Source organism: Fusarium phalaenopsidis (assembly GCF_050370095.1).
Source record: "Fusarium phalaenopsidis strain FUZ10S chromosome Unknown contig_32290, whole genome shotgun sequence".
In the NCBI taxonomy this organism is placed as follows: domain Eukaryota; kingdom Fungi; phylum Ascomycota; class Sordariomycetes; order Hypocreales; family Nectriaceae; genus Fusarium; species Fusarium phalaenopsidis.
Window position 1 is genome coordinate 132367 of NW_028145411.1, and position 17969 is coordinate 150335.

Here is a 17969-nt window from a genome sequence, read left to right on the forward strand (position 1 = left end):
ATGGTTATGTCTCGTTATGCGACCACGAATTCTAGCCGGATAGCATTGCGGGGAAACCTAATTCGACGCATACTCCCTTGGGTTAGAAGGTCCTACCCGTGTCGCTTACTGAGTGTCTACAGTCCGGTACTTTGACCCTCTGTAACCGGTTTTGTGTCTTATCGGATACCCTTAGCCGTACGGATCACTTGACGTGATAAACATGGGCCACTGTTATGATGAGCCATCATTGGCACCTCGGCTTTTTTTTTTTTTGGTCTGCCACACCACTACTTATGGACGCAGCGAAGAGTTGGCCTTTGTGTTTCGTCCACTTGTCCTCCTTGGCTCAGATTCCTTCGCCAATCATTTGCTCTGAACGCTCAGCCTGCCGCAACCTGCTGCAAGTAAGCGCCGTGGACCATGCCGCCTCATCTTTGCGCATCTACGGAGAGCCTGGTCTGTGCCCCCTGACCAGAGACTTAAGAGCATCTAAACCCCGACATGGTCGCCCTCTTGCCTGCTGCATTTTTTTTTTCTGAAGTCTTGTATATCCTCACCCTAGCATCCCACCTTTGGTCTGATCGCTTACGCATACGACGCCACATCCTTCCCTCGTCCTACATCGAACGCCGGCCATGTCAGACCCCCAGAAGTACACAGTCGGCTGGATCTGCGCTATTACTACCGAATTTGTTGCTGCACAAGCCTTATTTGATGAAAAACATGAAGATCTAGAGACAGTTGACCCTGGCGACAACAACAATTATGCCCTGGGAAGGATCGGAAAGCATAATGTTGTCATGGCCGCCTTACCCAAGTCGGAGTACGGCACAACCTCCGCCGCCGCAGTCGCAAGAGATATGTTGCGCAGCTTTCCAAATGTCCGCATCGGGCTGATGGTCGGTATCGGCGGCGGCGCCCCAAGCGCAAAGCACGACATACGACTCGGGGATGTTGTGGTGAGCACCCGTGATAACGGGAAAGGCGGCGTGTTCCAATACGACTATGGAAAGGCGATCCAGGACAAGGCCTTTGTGACAACAGGGTCGTTAAATCAGCCGCCACAGCTGCTATTGACAGCGGTGGGCGCACTCGAGGCTAGATATGAGATGGCCGGCCATCGACTTAACGACGAGGTGGACATGGCATTGAAGAAAATCAAGAAGCGAAAGAAGTACTGCCGTCCATCTGCTACCGACCTGCTGTACCGATCCTCTTTTAAACATCCAGAGGACTCGTCAGAACAATGCACCCTTGTGTGCGGTGACGATCACTCCCACTTGGTAACCCGATCCGAACGTGACGAAGACGAAGATAACCCGGCAATCCACTGCGGACTGATCGCCTCTGCGAACACTTTGATGAAGGATGCACTTGCCCGGGACAAGTTGGCGGCTGATCATGGCGTCCTATGCTTTGAGATGGAGGCGGCTGGCTTGATGAACCATTTCCCATGTCTGGTAATCCGCGGTATATGCGATTATTCCGACTCCCACAAGAACAAGGAGTGGCAGGGCTTTGCAGCAATGATGGCGGCGGCGTATGCGAAGGATCTTCTGCGTCAGATCCCGCCCAGCAAGGTCGAGGCCGAAAGGCCAATCGGCGAGGTTCTTGGTTGCAGTTAGTGTCGCAATTCCAGTTGATGCAATCTTTTCTAACTTTCAGCAGTCCAGGAAACATTAGACTCCGTGCGCTTAACGGCAAATAAAACCAAGGATGCCATGGTCACTGTGAGATCTGACAGTCACCGCGCCAAGGTTGAGCACTGGTTGTCTCCGCCAGACTATTCGACTAACGCCAACCTGGCGAGGGAACGCCGCCATGCCGGCACTGGAACATGGCTTCTTGAAAGCACCACCTTCCAGGAGTGGAAGCTTGGGTCACGACAGCACCTGTGGCTCTACGGTCTGGCAGGATGTGGCAAGACTGTTCTGAGCACGACGATTCTTGACTATCTTTTGCAAAAAGAGACCCGCACCACCCTTGCATTCTTCTTCGACTTCAATGATACCAGAAAGCAGACTCTGGAGAACCTCCTACGCTCGCTGTCGTTTCAACTTTATCATTCTGGCGGCGAAGCCGCGAGGAGACTTGATGGTCTTTTCGCCCGTTGCGACGATGGACGTAGGCAACCTGACGTGAGTGATCTGTCAGCCTGTGTTGACGAGATGGTTCGAACGACCGGGAACGTTACCGTTCTCCTCGATGCTTTGGATGAGTGTACGATGAGAAAAGAACTCCTGGCATGGATACAAGGCTTTGGCTCTGGAAATGCCCAGCTTCTTGTGACGGGCCGGCCAGAAGCAGACTTGGAACGCGATATCCCTAACTTTTTCGAGAAGCGCAACTGCATCTTGCTCGACAAGCGGGCTGTTAACGCCGATATACGCTCCTACGTCATGGCAACGCTTGAGCAGGACCGCAATTTTGTTGACAAGAAGTTATCTCAGGATCTCCTAAGGAAGATTCGCGACAAAGTCGGTGACGGAGCCGATGGCATGTGAGATTCTACTCAAATCACCCCAACTGTTGAATGATTATCTGATGTTTGTTGCAGGTTCAGATGGGCAGCTTGCCAATTAGTCAGCCTTGCTAAATGTCTAAGTCCCAACGCCATCGAAGCAGCTCTCAAAGGCTTGCCTCGTGATCTAGATGAGACTTACTACCGTATGCTAAAAGAGATACCCGGAGAGCTTAGGAGTGATGCGACTCGTCTCCTGCAGTTTCTCGTCTACGCCAAGAGGCCCCTGAAGCTGTCCGAAGCTGTAGAGGTGATTGCCACGAAAATAGATCCGGAGCCCGGACATTTTCATGTCCAGAACCGACTATTCAATGAAGCTGATGTTCAAAAATACTGCCCTAGCTTAGTATCAGTCGCGCAAGTCAGAACATATTCCGGAACTATGCAGGAGCTCCACCTCGCCCACTTCTCAGTTAAAGAGTATCTAATCAAGGAACGCCCATTTGACATGGAGAGTGCTAGCGTTACTATCACCAAGACCTGCTTGACATATCTTATAGACATCAAAGGTGATCAGAACGGAATCAGGCGTGATTTCCCGATGGCACGTTTTGCAGCAGAGTCCTGGATGGACCACGCTATTTCAGCAGAGACTTCGGGGGACATTATTCGCATGGCAGCCGACTTTTTGCAAGATGAGTCGACATTTCAGCGTTGGGGTCGATTGTATCAGGCCGACAGGCCTTGGGATGAAAACCCAGGACTTCCTCAAGCATGTGCTCTATATTATGCTTGTCTGTGTGGACTCAGATTGACGGCGAGAGAACTGATGGAGGAAGGAGCGGATGTCAATGCACAGGGCGGCAAGTATGGCAACGCTCTCCAGGCTGCCTTATGGGAAGGCCATCTTGATATTGTGCGGCTGCTAGTAGAAAAGGGAGCGGATGTCAATGCACAGGGCGGCGAGTATGGCAACGCTCTCCAGGCTGCCTCATCCGAAGGCTATCTCGACATTGTGCGGCTGCTGGTGGAAAGGGGAGCGGATATCAATGCACAGGGCGGCGAGGATGGCAACGCTCTCCAGGCTGCCTCATTGGGAGGCCATCTCGACATTGTGCGGCTGCTGGTGGAAAAGGGAGCAGATTTCAATGCACAGGGCGGCGAGTATGGCAACGCTCTCCAGGCTGCCTCATCCGAAGGCCATCTCGACATTGTGCGGCTGCTGGTGGAAAGGGGAGCGGATGTCAATGCACAGGGCGGCAAGTATGGCAACGCTCTCCAGGCTGCCTTATGGGAAGGCCATCTTGATATTGTGCGGCTGCTAGTAGAAAAGGGAGCGGATGTCAATGCACAGGGCGGCTTCTATGGCAACGCTCTCCAGGCTGCCTCATTGGGAGGCCATCTCGGCATTGTGCGGCTGCTGGTGGAAAAGGGAGCAGATTTCAATGCACAGGGCGGCGAGTATGGCAACGCTCTCCAGGCTGCCTCATCCGAAGGCTATCTCGACATTGTGCGGCTGCTGGTGGAAAGGGGAGCGGATATCAATGCACAGGGCGGCGAGGATGGCAACGCTCTCCAGGCTGCCTCATCCGAAGGCCATCTCGACATTGTGCGGCTGCTGGTGGAAAGGGGAGCGGATGTCAATGCACAGGGCGGCTTCTATGGCAACGCTCTCCAGGCTGCCTCATTGGGAGGCCATCTCGACATTGTGCGGCTACTAGTAGAAAGGGGAGCGGATGTTAATGCACAGGGCGTCTTTTATGGCAACGCTCTCTACGCTGCCTCATTGAGAGGCCATCTCGAAATTATGCGGCTGCTGGTGGAAAAGGGAGCGGATATTAATGCACAGGGCGGCAAGTATAGCAACGCTCTCCAGGCTGCCTCATTGGGAGGCCATCTCGACATTGTGCGGCTGCTGGTGGAAAAGGGAGCGGATATCAATGCACAGGGCGGCGAGTATAGCAACGCTCTCCAGGCTGCCTCATCCAAAGGCCATCTCGACATTGTGCGGCTGCTGGTGGAAAGGGGAGCGGATATCAATGCACAGGGCGGCGAGGATGGCAACGCTCTCCAGGCTGCCTCATCCGAAGGCCATCTCGACATTGTGCGGCTACTAGTGGAAAGGGGAGCGGATGTTAATGCACAGGGCGTCTTCTATGGCAACGCTCTCTACGCTGCCTCATTGAGAGGCCATCTCGACATTGTGCGGCTGCTGGTGGAAAGGGGAGCGGATATCAATGCACAGGGCGGCGAGTATGGCAACGCTCTCCAGGCTGCCTCATCCGAAGGCTATCTCGACATTGTGCGGCTGCTGGTGGAAAGGGAGCAACTACGTTAGTAATCTAGCCGTATGCTATAAGTAGCTCTGCAGGATAGAGTACCCCCCCGCATAATAGACAACAATCAATCAACACACTGCTGCTGCCCATTATTCTTTACCTGATCCTTGGTCCTTTCAGCACGCGCTCAGTGCGACAAAAGGCCACCTCGATATTGTGCGCCTACTCAATCAAATGAGCGCTAATTGTGCGTCTGCAAAACGACCCGCTCGGCGAGCGCAACGGACCTAGTGAAGCGACCTAGGCTTTTGGGCCCTGCCCACGTCAATTGAGACCTTTGACGTTGCTATTGCCCGATTTTCAGCGATCGTTAATTAAATGATTGTGGGGAGATGCCAGTGTCTTAGGCGGTAGAGTGGGTCACAGAAATACATGTGCTAAGTTATTCCCCTAAGGGGAGGGAGGCTAGCCTCCTTATGTCTGTCAAATGCTGCTCAAATCGCCCTCGAAACGGGGGAGGTCTGCAACAAGTCAGAAACGTGCTCTGTGAGGCTCCAAGCGACATTAGGTGCTTAGCAGCGAGGAACCGTGGGTACTTCAGTGGAGCCTGACCGGCGGCTATCGGACAAAATGCGGGGGAGGCGCCCTTAAAGGCGCGGGAGATGGCTGCCCCACCAAGTACTAGAAATGGTTATCTAAGAGGCCGCAGCGCCGTATTAAGGGGATGCCAGGGGAGCTCAAGAGCCGCCCGCCCGCCAAAAACGCTTCAAAGCAAAGGCTTGATCTTGGCAGGCACATGAGGGAAGTGCTTGCTGCAAAGGACACTCGTCTTTTCGTCTTGGACTTTACTATTTGCAGATATCTCATGAGAGTCAGGTGCTTGGCCTGGTCGGGGGTGTCACATCTAAACAGTACTAGAGATAGTGCCAGTCTAATATATTCACGCAAATCTAGATTCAAGGATAGGTATAGTGATAACCACATGAGCTCTTCACCTTTATCCTTTAAATCAATAATCTTCATCTCTCCCAGTTACCCAGAACTCTTCACTGGCATGGCAGGTGCCGCCTACGGTGCTCTGATCCCAATCTGCCTGCTCATCTCTATCCCAGAAATCTTTGCTGCCATGAAAGTCACCTCTTGTGATGCCACAACTATGCTCTCCCCGCTCGTCCTTCACAATCGCCTCGATACATACCTGTTTCATCCTAGTTTGATACTGGTTTAGCTCCTCTGTCTTCCTCTTCCTTGGTCTCTGGTCGGTACTGCCAGTAACAATGGCCCCTGGTACTGCGCCGCCATCATATGTATCCCGGACGTAGATTATCCACTGGTCCAAATTTGTGATGAGATTGTCAGTGCCCAACCGCCGGCATTCTGGGCAGGGGAAGCTCGTGTCAAAGTGGCCAAGCTGAGCGTGAGATCGTTTGAGATGCAAGCTAAACCCTCCAGTTGAAAAGGTCTTATCATAAAGAAAGCAGTGAGCTAGTTTTATGGGGTTAGGTGCATAGAGTTTGCCATGGTATTATTCAATATGGTTGCTCTAGGCAAAAAGGCCGGCTATAACTAGCTATTTCTATCCTGAAAGCTCGCATTCGCGATAATAGAAAGGTTTCTAAAAGTCTTTGCTATGCTCCAAGGTAACATATCTGGTTAGGCCATTCTTTCGTGCGAAATTCCTATTATAGATCAAATACCTAGGTATCATTAAATCTGCTTCTGGTCTTGTCACTTCTGCATCCCTGGCATCATATAAAGGATCTCGATCTAGAGCCTCCCTTAAGTACCTAATAAGTTAGTTAGCAAACCTCTTCGTTAAGTCCTCTGCGAGAAAAAAAGGCGATAATTCTTCTACTATCCTGCTGCTATGTTCATTCTGCTTCGGGCCAGGTCTCCTTGGTCTGCGTTCTTATAGATAGGTTATAGATTATCTTTTACTTCTTAGGCGGTTAGTAGTCTTAAAGTATTCATCGCGTCGTCGCTTTATAAGCTCCTTCTCTAATATCTTCTTGATATACTGGATCTTTAATTGGATCTTCTTTGCCTCTTTGCTATTGCGGTTTAGAAGGCTATTTAATTCTTTGCGTTATTAAGTAATATCATTCTATGACTTAAATCCTTTCTAGTCCTCATTAGAGATGTAAATCGGCGCATAGTAGTCCTATTTTATAAATAACTAATATAATTTAGCGATTACCTCATCGTAACCTTTAGTTAATTCTTTATAGGCCACCACTATTAAACTATGTCTCTAATTAACTAGGTTATAGCTCTTCTAAAAGACCTCTTCTGTATTACCTATAATATAACTTTAAAGAGCAGGCTTAAGCGCACCTTATAATAGTTAGAGTTATATTAAGCTACGGAAGGATCATGCTCACCATTAAGGCGACCGCCGGCCCCTACTCTTATTAAGTAAGGCCGCAGCCCCTCGCGGAGCCCGGCCACCTCGAGAACTCATTGCCATATTCTCTAGTATAGCTTATAGTCTAGCGGAAAGACGGGTTAATCTATAATATCGTCTTTCTACTTAAGTAATACGTAGTCAATGTGATCCTCACCCAAGCCCTTGGGGTACAACACCTCTTCATAGGATGTGAACCCTATTGCAAAAATCACCATTATAGATAGCCATCGCGACGATATGAGAGAGAAGGCAAATAGACTTAACCGGGACCTAGGTGATGCCGAAGGTCAAACTACAGAGGTTAGCACGGCATTCCACTACCGCGAGTCGATACGAAGTACCTTGCGCTCTGGTCCCTTTCGATCTCATGCTCGTGCCGCTTCACATGTCGAACATGAATGCTTACAACGGGCCGGACTTTCGCCGAATCGGCAGGATCTCTCAACCAGCCAACCTCGATGTCCTTATACTCGACACGCCTCAAGCTCTCGTACCGCCAGCCGCCGATACCGCCGAGGATGACATTACCTGAGAACGAGACTCGCTGGGAGGGTTTGCAGAGGATGTCGGATGCCCTCTCCCAGGCGGTTCAGAGGACAAGCAGCAGATCCTCTTCCGTCGTCTCCTTTTTCACGAATTGCTGGCGCCAAGTCAGGCCGAGCCTATCAGCTAGCCCGGGAATCAACTCAAATCTCAGTTAGTCCAAGGTCCAAGATCAATGGTAATTGCACTGGGTGAGTCTCACCTTTCCAACCAGTCTAGCAGGGCTAGACTCGACGCCGCCATGGGTTGAGTAGCGTAGTATGAAATGCTGCGCGTTTGCATTCGGTTAGTAACAGAACTGCTTCAGCACGTCATCATTCGCGACACAAACCAACGCAGACCACACGTCCTACACCATCGCCGCATTATTCACGTCTCTCTTAGTCTTATACTCGTCAGGGCCTAAGCAGGGCACATGTATTACGGAGTTCAGGATGTATAGCTCGAGGAAGCTCTCGAATATCTTAACGGCGTCGTGCGAGCCGTCACACAGGTCCAGCCACGTCTTATCACTGTCGAGCGCGCCAGCTTCGACAAACCTGAGGGTATTAATCAGCCAAAGGCTCCGAGCTGGCTCGGTCGGGACAAACTCACTGAGTCCACTCCTTCCAGACTCTATTCTGGAGCGCCAGGGTCTTCTTATGCAAGCCCGCGCCTTTCTCCGGCGGCGGCTTGCTACGGTTTCTCTCTAAGATCGCCTAGACGGCCTTGCTGGAGTCTGCCCGGATCCGGGGTGTACCCCTTTTCCGAGGCTTCTAAGCTAGTAAGTCCGTCGGCTGGGCCATGACTTGAGACTGGGGATCAACTGTGGGCGGCTATTGCTATTATCGAGAAAGAGAACATAGAAGGTGCAAAAGGTGTAGAGAGTAGGGGAGAAATACAGGATGGCAAGGTAGGCAAAGGAGCGCAGCTCGATCCTCTTAATTTTAGCACCACGGGGCCAGAACCTAGAATTAGAACACCTCCTTTCATAACATCCTAGGAAGGCTTTGCTGAAGAGGAGGGGGGGTGCCTTTCATCCCTTCCTCCTCCCCCGGGAGCGCTTAAGGTGGCGGGGCGGAGGGGTGGGCGCTGAGGCCGTCCGTGACGGGAAGACGGAGCTTGAAAACGGTCGGCATCCTCGACGGCCGGCGCGCGTCTCCACCCGGAAACGGTGCGGAGGCGGGGACCGGTATCGGCGGGGGCCAAAACGCCCCGGAGAGCCGAAAGTGGAGATGGGGCCGGAGAAAGACCGTGCAGCCTGAACCGTGAGGCAGCCATGCGACGGTTGCCGGCTAAACACCGGGGCAAAAATGCCCAGAATGTCCGGAGTCCCGTCCGCTCTCCCATAGATAAGCCAGTGAGGGGCGGATTAGTAGTTGGGTCGGTGACGACCAGCGAATCCCCGCTGTTGTATGTACATCTTTCTTTTTGCTCTTTGTTCCTTTTTTGCTAAACAGCTTTATGATTTATAGAGAACAGATGCGGAACTTGTGCATAGCACATTCAATGACGCGCAATGGCTGTTGAAATCTCGTGATGTTCAAGCATTCAGCGCTATTCATGAGATTTGACTAATTGCATAAAAACATCATTCCTTGCAGAGAAGGTTGAAGCCTACCTATTGACATTCTTCAGTCTTCATGCCATGTTTCTTCTTCCTCTCATTCATGAACGGCAGTCTCTTTACCCCACGCCAAGACTTAAGAGCACTAGACTCTTTTCGGATATAAACTCACTCCTCAAAACAGGCACGTTTCCGCGTTCAAACGGAAAGCCTTGCCATTTCGGCAACTAACAACCGGAACAGCCACCCTCTTAGTTTTGGTTGAGGGTCGTGGGGTAGTGGTGGTGTCCCCCGCGTGACCCCAACCTTCGAGTTAACTAGGAAAGCAACCGCGCTGATAAGCGTGAATCCTCAAGATAAGTTTGGTGCCGAGATGCCATGTGGGTCACATCTGATCAAAATGGGCACACCTCGGTTTCGTGTAGGTCATCGTGGGCCACAAAAAGCAACAGACGAACTAGGCTGGCCTTGAAAGTCGTCAGCTAGCTCACTCAGTCCTTCTTGAAAGAGCATGCCATTGCGGTGTGGCTAATCAGGGGCTGTGAGTTGTCATAACCCACTAGGTGAGTAGCCAGCATTTAAGTCTCTCTGGCTCCTTACAGTAGCTCGACTGGCAGACTTCGGTGCGCATACTGCTTTAAGTTTCTTCTTGGTTAGTACGTCCAAAATGACCAATACCGTCGTTGTTATCGGGTAAGTGACTTGATCTCTGGGAACTAGAGATAGCTTTGCTAACAGTATCAGTGCCGGTGTGATTGGTCTCACATCAGCTTTGCTGCTGGCCAAAGAGGAAGGCAATGTCGTGACCGTGGTTGCTAAACACATGCCCGGTGACTATGATGCTGAATATGCCTCACCTTGGGCGGGAGCCAACGTAATTCCGTGAGTAACCTAAGTTGTGGTAGTCAAGTTGTATCTGTTCTGACACCTCTACAGATTGGCCCCTAAGGAGGGAAGCCGCTGGGAACGAAGAACTTGGGTCGCTCTCAAGAAGTTGACTGAAGAAACCCCTGAAGCAGGGATTCATTTCCAGAGTGCGTTACTGGCCTCTCAACCTCCAGCCTGGTTAGCATGACTGACACTGCATCTGTAGCGACCCATGTCATCCGCCAAAACAAGGACATGGAGGCCGACACGTCTGGCTTCTCATCTCACTTCTACCAGGATAACCCATGGTTCAAAGAGATGTTCAACAATTTCCGCGAAAACCTCCCGTCAGAAGTGGCTCCTGGCTACGACTCGGGGTTCCAGTATCAGGGTATCTGTATGAACACGGCAATTTTTCTCCCGTGGATTCTCGGCCAGTGCCTCAAGCATGGCGTTGTAGTAAAACGTGGCATCATCTCTCACATCAAAGAAGCCAAGCACCTGAGTCACACAGGCCGAACAGCCAATATCATTGTTAATGCCACTGGTCTCGGCTCTCTGAAGCTTGGTGGGGTTGAGGATACAACAGTGGCTCCCTCTCGCGGCCAGATCGTGGTTGTGCGAAACGAGACTCCCAAGAATTTCCCTCTCTTCATGTGCTCGAGCACCCTCGATGGGAGCGGTGAGGAGATTTACGCCATGCAAAGAGCAGCTGGCGGTGGCACAGTCATTGGAGGCACGTATCAGATCGGCAACTGGGACTCTCAGCCCGATCCTAACACCGCGAACCGGATCATGGAACGAATTGTGACTCTCTGCCCGGAGATTGCTGACGGCAAGGGTATTTCGGGGTTGAGTGTCGTGCGGCATGGTGTTGGTTTCCGTCCATGGAGGAAGGATGGTCTGAGGCTCGAGGAGGAGAAGTTGGATGACGAGACGTGGATTATCCATAACTACGGACACTCAGGTTGGGGCTACATGGGGTCATTTGGCTGTGCCGAAGGAGTTGTTGAGTTGGTTGAAAAGGTGACCAAGACTCGAGCAAAGTTGTAAGATGCATGTGTTATAGTTTTGGTATTCTATATCTACTTAATCGTATGAACCCTTATCCTCGGTCCTCGTTATTCTTTCTGAGGTGGGAAATTAGATTTTAATTTATGTCAGCCTCGAGTTCATCACGCTTGCCTAGAGAAGCGCTCAGTTTCCTCCAATGCGTTTCATGGCAAGGCTGATGATAATCGCATAACCGAACAGTTGACTCTTCTTTGATGAGGCTTCTTCTATCGTTACCACCATAGAAGCTTAATGTTTTCTAGGTTACGGTGTTTCACAGCACTGGGTCTTAATCTTGTCCTCTGTTTATCATTGTGTTCTTTGTTATTGTGCCTGACGGAGATGGTCATTGATATCAAGAACAATTTCATGACCCTTTCTTGTATTCTTTTCTACCTTCTACTCAAAGTAAAAACCCTGTCGGAAATGGATCTTCTGGATCAAGATGCACATTCTTCTCACCAGTGATCCAAGCCCTTCCCTTGATTGTCGGAAGCACTGCATCCAGGTCCCCAACCTTTGCCGTGCCTCTAATGTGACCGATGAACTGAGTGTTGATAATGCTCCTAAACCTGACCGGCTCACCAACCTTGACAAGCCCCCTGGCATGGAAAATGGCGAGGCGAGAAGAGCTGCCCGTACCACATGGGCTTCTATCTAGTCTCCCTGGCGTGACAATGACCGTATGTTTGACTGTCTTCCCCTCAGGCCCGTCGACCAGCGGCTCCGTGATGATGACATTGTTGATGCCACAGATCGCCGGGTTCTCGGGATGCGTTGGCATGCATTCAGCTAGAACGGCGCTCTTCAGCCGTTTACCGAGGTCGATGAGGCGATCCGCGTTGACAGTATCCACCATAACACCCAGTGCGTCTGCTTGGACGAGGACATACCATTGGCCCCCGTATGCAATGTCTACGACGACCTTTCCAAGCCCAGGAACGCTGATCTCTTTATCGAGGGCGTAAACAAAGGCGGGGACGTTGTCAAAAGACACAGACTTGCATTTGCCATCCTGACATTCCGCAGTTGCCACAACCAAACCCGCCGCGGTGTCAAGTCTGACTTCCGTGACAGGCTCCTTCATCGGCACGATGCCTGTCTCGAGAAGAACCGTCGTGGTGCACACAGTGTTGGAGCCAGACATGGGCACCCAGTCGCCAGGGGCCATGATGAGAAAGCCGGCATCGGCGTCGGGACGACATGGCGGCACGACCAGATTTACGCTCATTTCCAGACGTCCTCGTGGCTCTTGGAGAAGCAGCTGGCGAAGGTCGTCCTTCTCGGCCATGTAGCGGACGAGCTTGTCGTGCATCGTCTTTGCGGGGACATCAATCACACCTCCGATGACCACATCGCCTACTTCACCTTCAGCGTGACAGCAGACGATGGATATGACCCGTTTTGACCTCATGGCGAGTGTGTGAGAAGAGGGTGAGAGAAGGGAGCGGCTTGTACTGGTTGCAAGGGAAGGGACAATCTAATGCCAGCGCTGGGATCAAGAAGAAAGGTGACCAAGGCTCGTCGAATGCTCGTCTGTGTGCTTGTTGAAGGGTGCCACGCCTTACAAGCCTCTTATCATTGAACGGGATATCGGGATTGCATGCCCTTCGCGGAAACTTGCCTCATTTTGGGTCAGCTAATGGCCTGGACCCCATCCCGCCCCTCACTGCAAAATCAGTCAGTAAAACCGAGCTCGAGATATGATAAGTTCATAGCGCCTAAGAAACTTGCGGCCGCAGTCCCCATGAAGTACTCTAGTCCTTTGGCGTCCGGGGCAACAGACAAAGCCAAACCCATATCTTTATCTCAAGTGTCCTCTCACCAAAAAGGCCATGCTATCTCCGAGTTGATAGAGTGACCTCTCACACCGTGCTAGTATCAGCGTCATTCCCCGACTTTTTTATTGGTAAAACCCCGGAAAGAGTCCCTTCCCGCTCCTCACTAGACTACCGCGTTCCAAAGGACTTATTATCGCGCCACAACACCACTAATTGTTTCTTCTTTTTATGCTTGTCCTTCTTATGCTTTTCCTTTCTCAACTCTCCACCAAGCCAAATTTCCGTAGCTCAACTCGTGAGACCTATCGCCCAAGAGTGGGGTAGGGAAGAAATTGTGAAGCAAGATCTTGACACTCGTCCCTGGCGAGACTGGTCACCAGGCAGACATCGAAGGTAGTCTCAACTCATGCTACAATAAGGTATGGCCCTTGGAGACATTTTTTTTTGGCAATGTTTCTTCGTCGGTACTGGATCGGGCCCGACTCTTTCTACCTAACGATATCAACCGACTTCTCTACGAAGTAACCACCATAACTGGAGAAGCAGATATGCCTCCACCGCTGGAGACGTCATGGCTCACCCCCGACCGATTTATCTCCATGAGTCTCAGCTTGACCCTTGGTTAGGTCTGCAGGCACCTCTTCGCCGCTATCTTCACGGCTAGAGTTCAATGTTACGGCTATCATTGTTTAATACCGAGGACCGACTGTGTATGGAGTTGTCTAGCTAAACTTGCTTCTCAAAGGCGACACTCATGTCCCATGTGAAATGGGCCTCTATTGCTCAAGATGAGCGCGGTTATGGTATTCAATACAATAATTTCCGTTGCCCAGCCTAGATCTCCAGTTGGTGCTGCCGCCTGTGCTGCAATGCCTCGTATTGATCCATTATCGGATGAGGCCTATCCTTCAGGGCAACTCCTTTGTCGGCAACCAATGATGTTCATCAAGTGGTCCGCTTGACACGTGAAACAGTGCCTGCAGTATCTTTCGATTCCTTGATTAACTCACAGTGTCTCTACTTGTTCTTCTTTATTTTGCACTGATGTACGGGTTAATAACGCGATTGATTAGATGTACTCGAGTTGGGCCAGCCAACCCTGACCGTCTTTATCATCTTAGTTACATTAGGGAGGCAACAAACCTTATTTTACTCCATAACGTAACAGGCCAATGGATCATATTCAGTTATTAAACTATGCCTTTCCAACTCATATAAAGACCCGTTCAATAAGCACACCTGGCATCCTAATTAAAAATTCTGTGTAGTTTCTTTCTTTTCCCAGCCCTTTCTCATTCCAAAATGTCACCAAGACCCGCGGTCACACTTGCGCGATATCCCTGCAGCAGTCTAGTTAGTCTTGCCCCTCAAGTGACCACCGAAAGGCTAGACCGGCAATTACATGCCGAAGAAATGCAGTAGTGACTAAACCCTGCTTACTAGGAGCTGTGGCGGGGCCCCGAACGCTCGACTGGGGATAACGAAGTAAACTATTCATTGGCTATTGATAGCTAATTTCGTGGCTGGGCATAGTACGGACGGAGAAGCAGCGTCTTCACATCAGCGAACGCTCGAGGCGTTGATGAGGCGTTGATGTGGCGCTACTTAAATGCCAAGAAATGTCACACCTCCGTGTGAACGCGGCGTCTGCCGTCACCGACCAAGTTCAATCGGTCGCAACAATAGACTACGCGCGATAAATATATCGCTCTGTTCCTAGCTGTAACGACGCTGGTCGTCTCCCGAAACTAACCAGTTTGCCAATCCAGGCTGCGGCTGACAGACTCACGGAGCCCTTAGCATATTCGAGCACCACTCTTCAAAATGCGCTTCTATTTTCTCACCTTTCTTTTCTTCTTCCTTTCCACGGCACAGGCGCAATGGAGTAGGTGTGATAAATATTGGAATCTCAAGTCTGGAGATGTCGGTCGCAAGTGGACAGTCAAGACTGACTGCCACCCCCTCGCCGGTTATCCCAAGCAGTTTGGGGGCACAAAGATCATTGTGACCTACACTCGCAAATGGAGCCAGCTATCTACCAAGACCAAGAACGCCGTAAAGCCAGTGCTTGAAAAGTCCCTCGAAGAGACTTTCAAAACCTACGACAAGTTCGCAAAGCTTCCGGCCGTAATCGTCATCATTCTCACCACCGCGGTTGACGGCCTCACTACAGCAGCGACGAGCAATCCATACGAGAAAAAGTCCCCCTTCCAAATCCAGATGTATCAACGGTGGACGACGGAGGCGACTACCAACGTTCCTCGAGCCTTATTTGCAGTGGCCCACGAACTGTACCATTGCGTGCAGGACATGAAGATGGGAAATGCTCGTGATCCCGAATATATCCGGGATGGAACCGCAAACTATTTCGCCAATGTCGTCTTTCCGAATTCGAATACTGAATGGCCTGGGAAGAAGTTCAGCGGCGCTGAGTACGACCCGGCTGTACCTCTATACGCGCATGATGGACAAGCTGCTTATGCAGCGAGTGTGTTTTTCCAGTCCATGGGGAATCACCGGAACTTGAAGTCTATGAACGAGTGGGTTTTGGGGACACCCGTAGGATTCTCTGGTGTCGCGGAGAGGCAACGTCTCTCGGAGCTGGGTGACTTTGTTGAGACATTTTTTACTTTCGCTCAAGAGTTCGCACTCCAGTCTATTGAGGATACGAGCGGAGTCATGATCCCTACCATACCGGAAATCCCTCCTAAATCGGTTTCTATCAAGATGGGCACTGGCGCGGCGAGCACTACCGGCACCACAACACTCACAACTACCCCATTTACCATTTCTGTCTTCAAGATAACTGTCAAGACGGGCCAAACTGTTAGCATCTATTCATCTGCCAATAGCTATCAGCGGGTAGCATATCGGAAACCTGGTGTCAAAGACTGGGTGGAGATGCCAACTGATGCGACATCAGGGAAGCCTCATGACCTGCCATGCAAGAAAGGGGACACTCCAGCCACCTTCATCGTTTTGTTCATATCTTCAAGAAATGTCAAGACTGACCAGGTCAAGATCACCGTGAAATATAGCCGGCCCAAGCAGTGTGGTGGGAGGACTGGGTTTGTCCATTACCCGCTCTTCAACCCGAAAACAAGCGGTGGATACTGTCCCGAAGGCACTCACATCTCCAAAACGGCAATCTGGTGTTGTCCCGATGGATTGGAATTGGACGAGGAGGTGGCCAGCGAAGTGAGCATTTGCTGCCCCCCAGGTAAGTTGCGACTGTTCAAAGCCTTGGAAGGGTGGCTAATTGAAATAGGGGTGAACTGCCTTGATGAGATCATTCCTGGCAATATGAGGTGCGCAAATTCAGATTGGAATCTTTGGACGAAGCAATGGAGACAGGTCGGATGCTGTCAGAAGGGATACTACCCGAACAGACTACGGTACTGTGTTAAAGACTTTGCTGATAAGGACCCTGGTATGGTGGAGGTGAGTGCATCCAAAGCCTTCGTATTGAGTTACATATTCGCTAACAGGAGACTTCTAGGTCCCCCAAGACAGTTAGAAGGGCAAATTGGATAGGATGAGTTAAGCTGGCCAAGGGGCTTTAGCACTTCCTACGGTATATGATCCAATTTTACAGATTCTACCAATCATCACAAAGCTTTATAAAATCATTGTGAGCATACCTAGCCAAGATCGTTATTAGGACCATCCCGGTTCCCTGCTAGTGATAATTCGCTTTTTTCGGCTACAAAATCAAGACCCTAGACTCAGAGCATTGGCACATCATGTCATAACTCCAGTTTTTGTATGAACTTACCTCCCCAGTTCTGTAGACAAAGTGTGAACAACCCTCTTGTTCCGCAGTAGTTCCACCATCAAATTAAGCAAGTGAAGTGGTGTTCCAGGGAGTAGTATGATTGACTAGATCCTCCGACATTCGGGGTTCTTACGAGTCTCCTCTAGCTCTTCATTCATCAGTGACCTAGAGTGGAAAGTCCCCTAGAAACCTCGTTTCACGCGGCAGCCATGTCGCCTGCTACTCCTTAAGCGACGTCGACAAGCCAGGCTTCTCTAGCTTTCTACTGTTTGATAGCTCCGGCCAAGCTAACACCCCACGCATTTTTCAATGTGATACAGACGAGCGAGACGGTGCAGTATGGTGAGCTAGTGGCGTATTATCAATTTATCAATACTTCAACCCTTTTCTATACAGTTCACTCTTTATATTTTGCTCCCTTGTTGGGCTTTGAGGTCAAGGCCGTGGAATGCTCCACCACTGACCACAAGTGTCTAAAGCAGCTACTTAATTGGCTGCATTGGCTGAATATCTCCAACGCGCGTTGGGGAGACCACTTACCCTATACCTCTAGCAAAATGCTATGGGGCATCAACACAACAACAAGCCTCGTCAAAGTGAGCTACCTCACTCTCAAAGATATGATTCAAGGCATAGTACCTAGCTAGTATACTTCTGGGTACTGAATTTAATGCCTCCTTTGCACCGCCGCCCATCGCAGCCTGTGACGTCCCAGTCTTGTGTCGCGTCGACATCCGGCGTATTTGCTCAGAACGCGAACCGCTTTATCAGTCGCTATTCGACAGCCCACCTCACGATTGTTTCACGACTCTTGTTTATTAGAATGGTGAAAATATTTAAGCGCAATGTGATGGGAATAAAGGGGAGCGAAACGATGGTGCATTGCCTTCGTTTTTGTAATCACGCCTTGGCCAATGCATCATATTGTGTGTTTATCGGACGTACTACTCGGTATTACGTCTAGAAACCACTATCATCATCATAGCAGTTATCCAAATATCTCTATTATATAACTCCTAACTGTATGCAATCGGTATTGAACATGTATTCTCTGTATTCCCGCGAAGCCTCGTAGACCACCTCCAGATCCACATCTCCTGAGAAGGCGGTCTTGATACAGGAATAAATCAGATAGTTACATATCCTACTCAATATCCCATGGCAAAGAAGGAATACGCCTTAAACTTGGCGAATTTAGGATAATTCTTCGACGTCAGGAACAATCGCAAAGCAAAGACCAAGGCCATTCAACGAAGAATCCTTTCTTTGGGAAAG

The 17969-nt window shown here is 50.4% G+C and overlaps 4 protein-coding genes and 1 non-coding gene across 5 annotated transcripts; 4 read left to right on the top strand and 1 right to left on the bottom strand.

The window, feature by feature from the left end:
* Nucleotides 1–617: 617 nt before the first annotated feature.
* Nucleotides 618–4781, top strand: LRP88_04231 (uncharacterized protein; the record flags this gene model as incomplete). Its single annotated transcript, XM_083240807.1, has 3 exons — nucleotides 618–1602; nucleotides 1651–2482; nucleotides 2540–4781. 3 exons carry the CDS (start codon nucleotides 618–620, stop codon nucleotides 4779–4781), a joined length of 4059 nt encoding a protein of 1352 aa, XP_083103337.1.
* A 4189-nt stretch (nucleotides 4782–8970) lies between these two features.
* LRP88_04232 lies at nucleotides 8971–9068 on the top strand. Its single transcript, XR_014475172.1, has one exon. It is a non-coding gene; the product is annotated as a 5S ribosomal RNA (ribosomal RNA).
* Nucleotides 9069–9885: 817 nt separating this feature from the next.
* Nucleotides 9886–11138, top strand: LRP88_04233 (FAD dependent oxidoreductase; the record flags this gene model as incomplete). Its single annotated transcript, XM_083240808.1, has 4 exons — nucleotides 9886–9911; nucleotides 9963–10100; nucleotides 10155–10252; nucleotides 10312–11138. The coding sequence occupies 4 exons, from the start codon at nucleotides 9886–9888 to the stop codon at nucleotides 11136–11138; spliced, it is 1089 nt and encodes a 362-aa protein (XP_083103338.1).
* A 403-nt stretch (nucleotides 11139–11541) lies between these two features.
* Nucleotides 11542–12552, bottom strand: LRP88_04234 (proline racemase family; the record flags this gene model as incomplete). Its single annotated transcript, XM_083240809.1, has 1 exon — nucleotides 11542–12552. One exon carries the CDS (start codon nucleotides 12550–12552, stop codon nucleotides 11542–11544), a length of 1011 nt encoding a protein of 336 aa, XP_083103339.1.
* A 2191-nt stretch (nucleotides 12553–14743) lies between these two features.
* On the top strand, nucleotides 14744–16436 carry LRP88_04235 (uncharacterized protein; the record flags this gene model as incomplete). The annotated part of the gene is made up of 3 exons (XM_083240810.1): nucleotides 14744–16139; nucleotides 16188–16360; nucleotides 16419–16436. 3 exons carry the CDS (start codon nucleotides 14744–14746, stop codon nucleotides 16434–16436), a joined length of 1587 nt encoding a protein of 528 aa, XP_083103340.1.
* Nucleotides 16437–17969: the final 1533 nt, after the last annotated feature.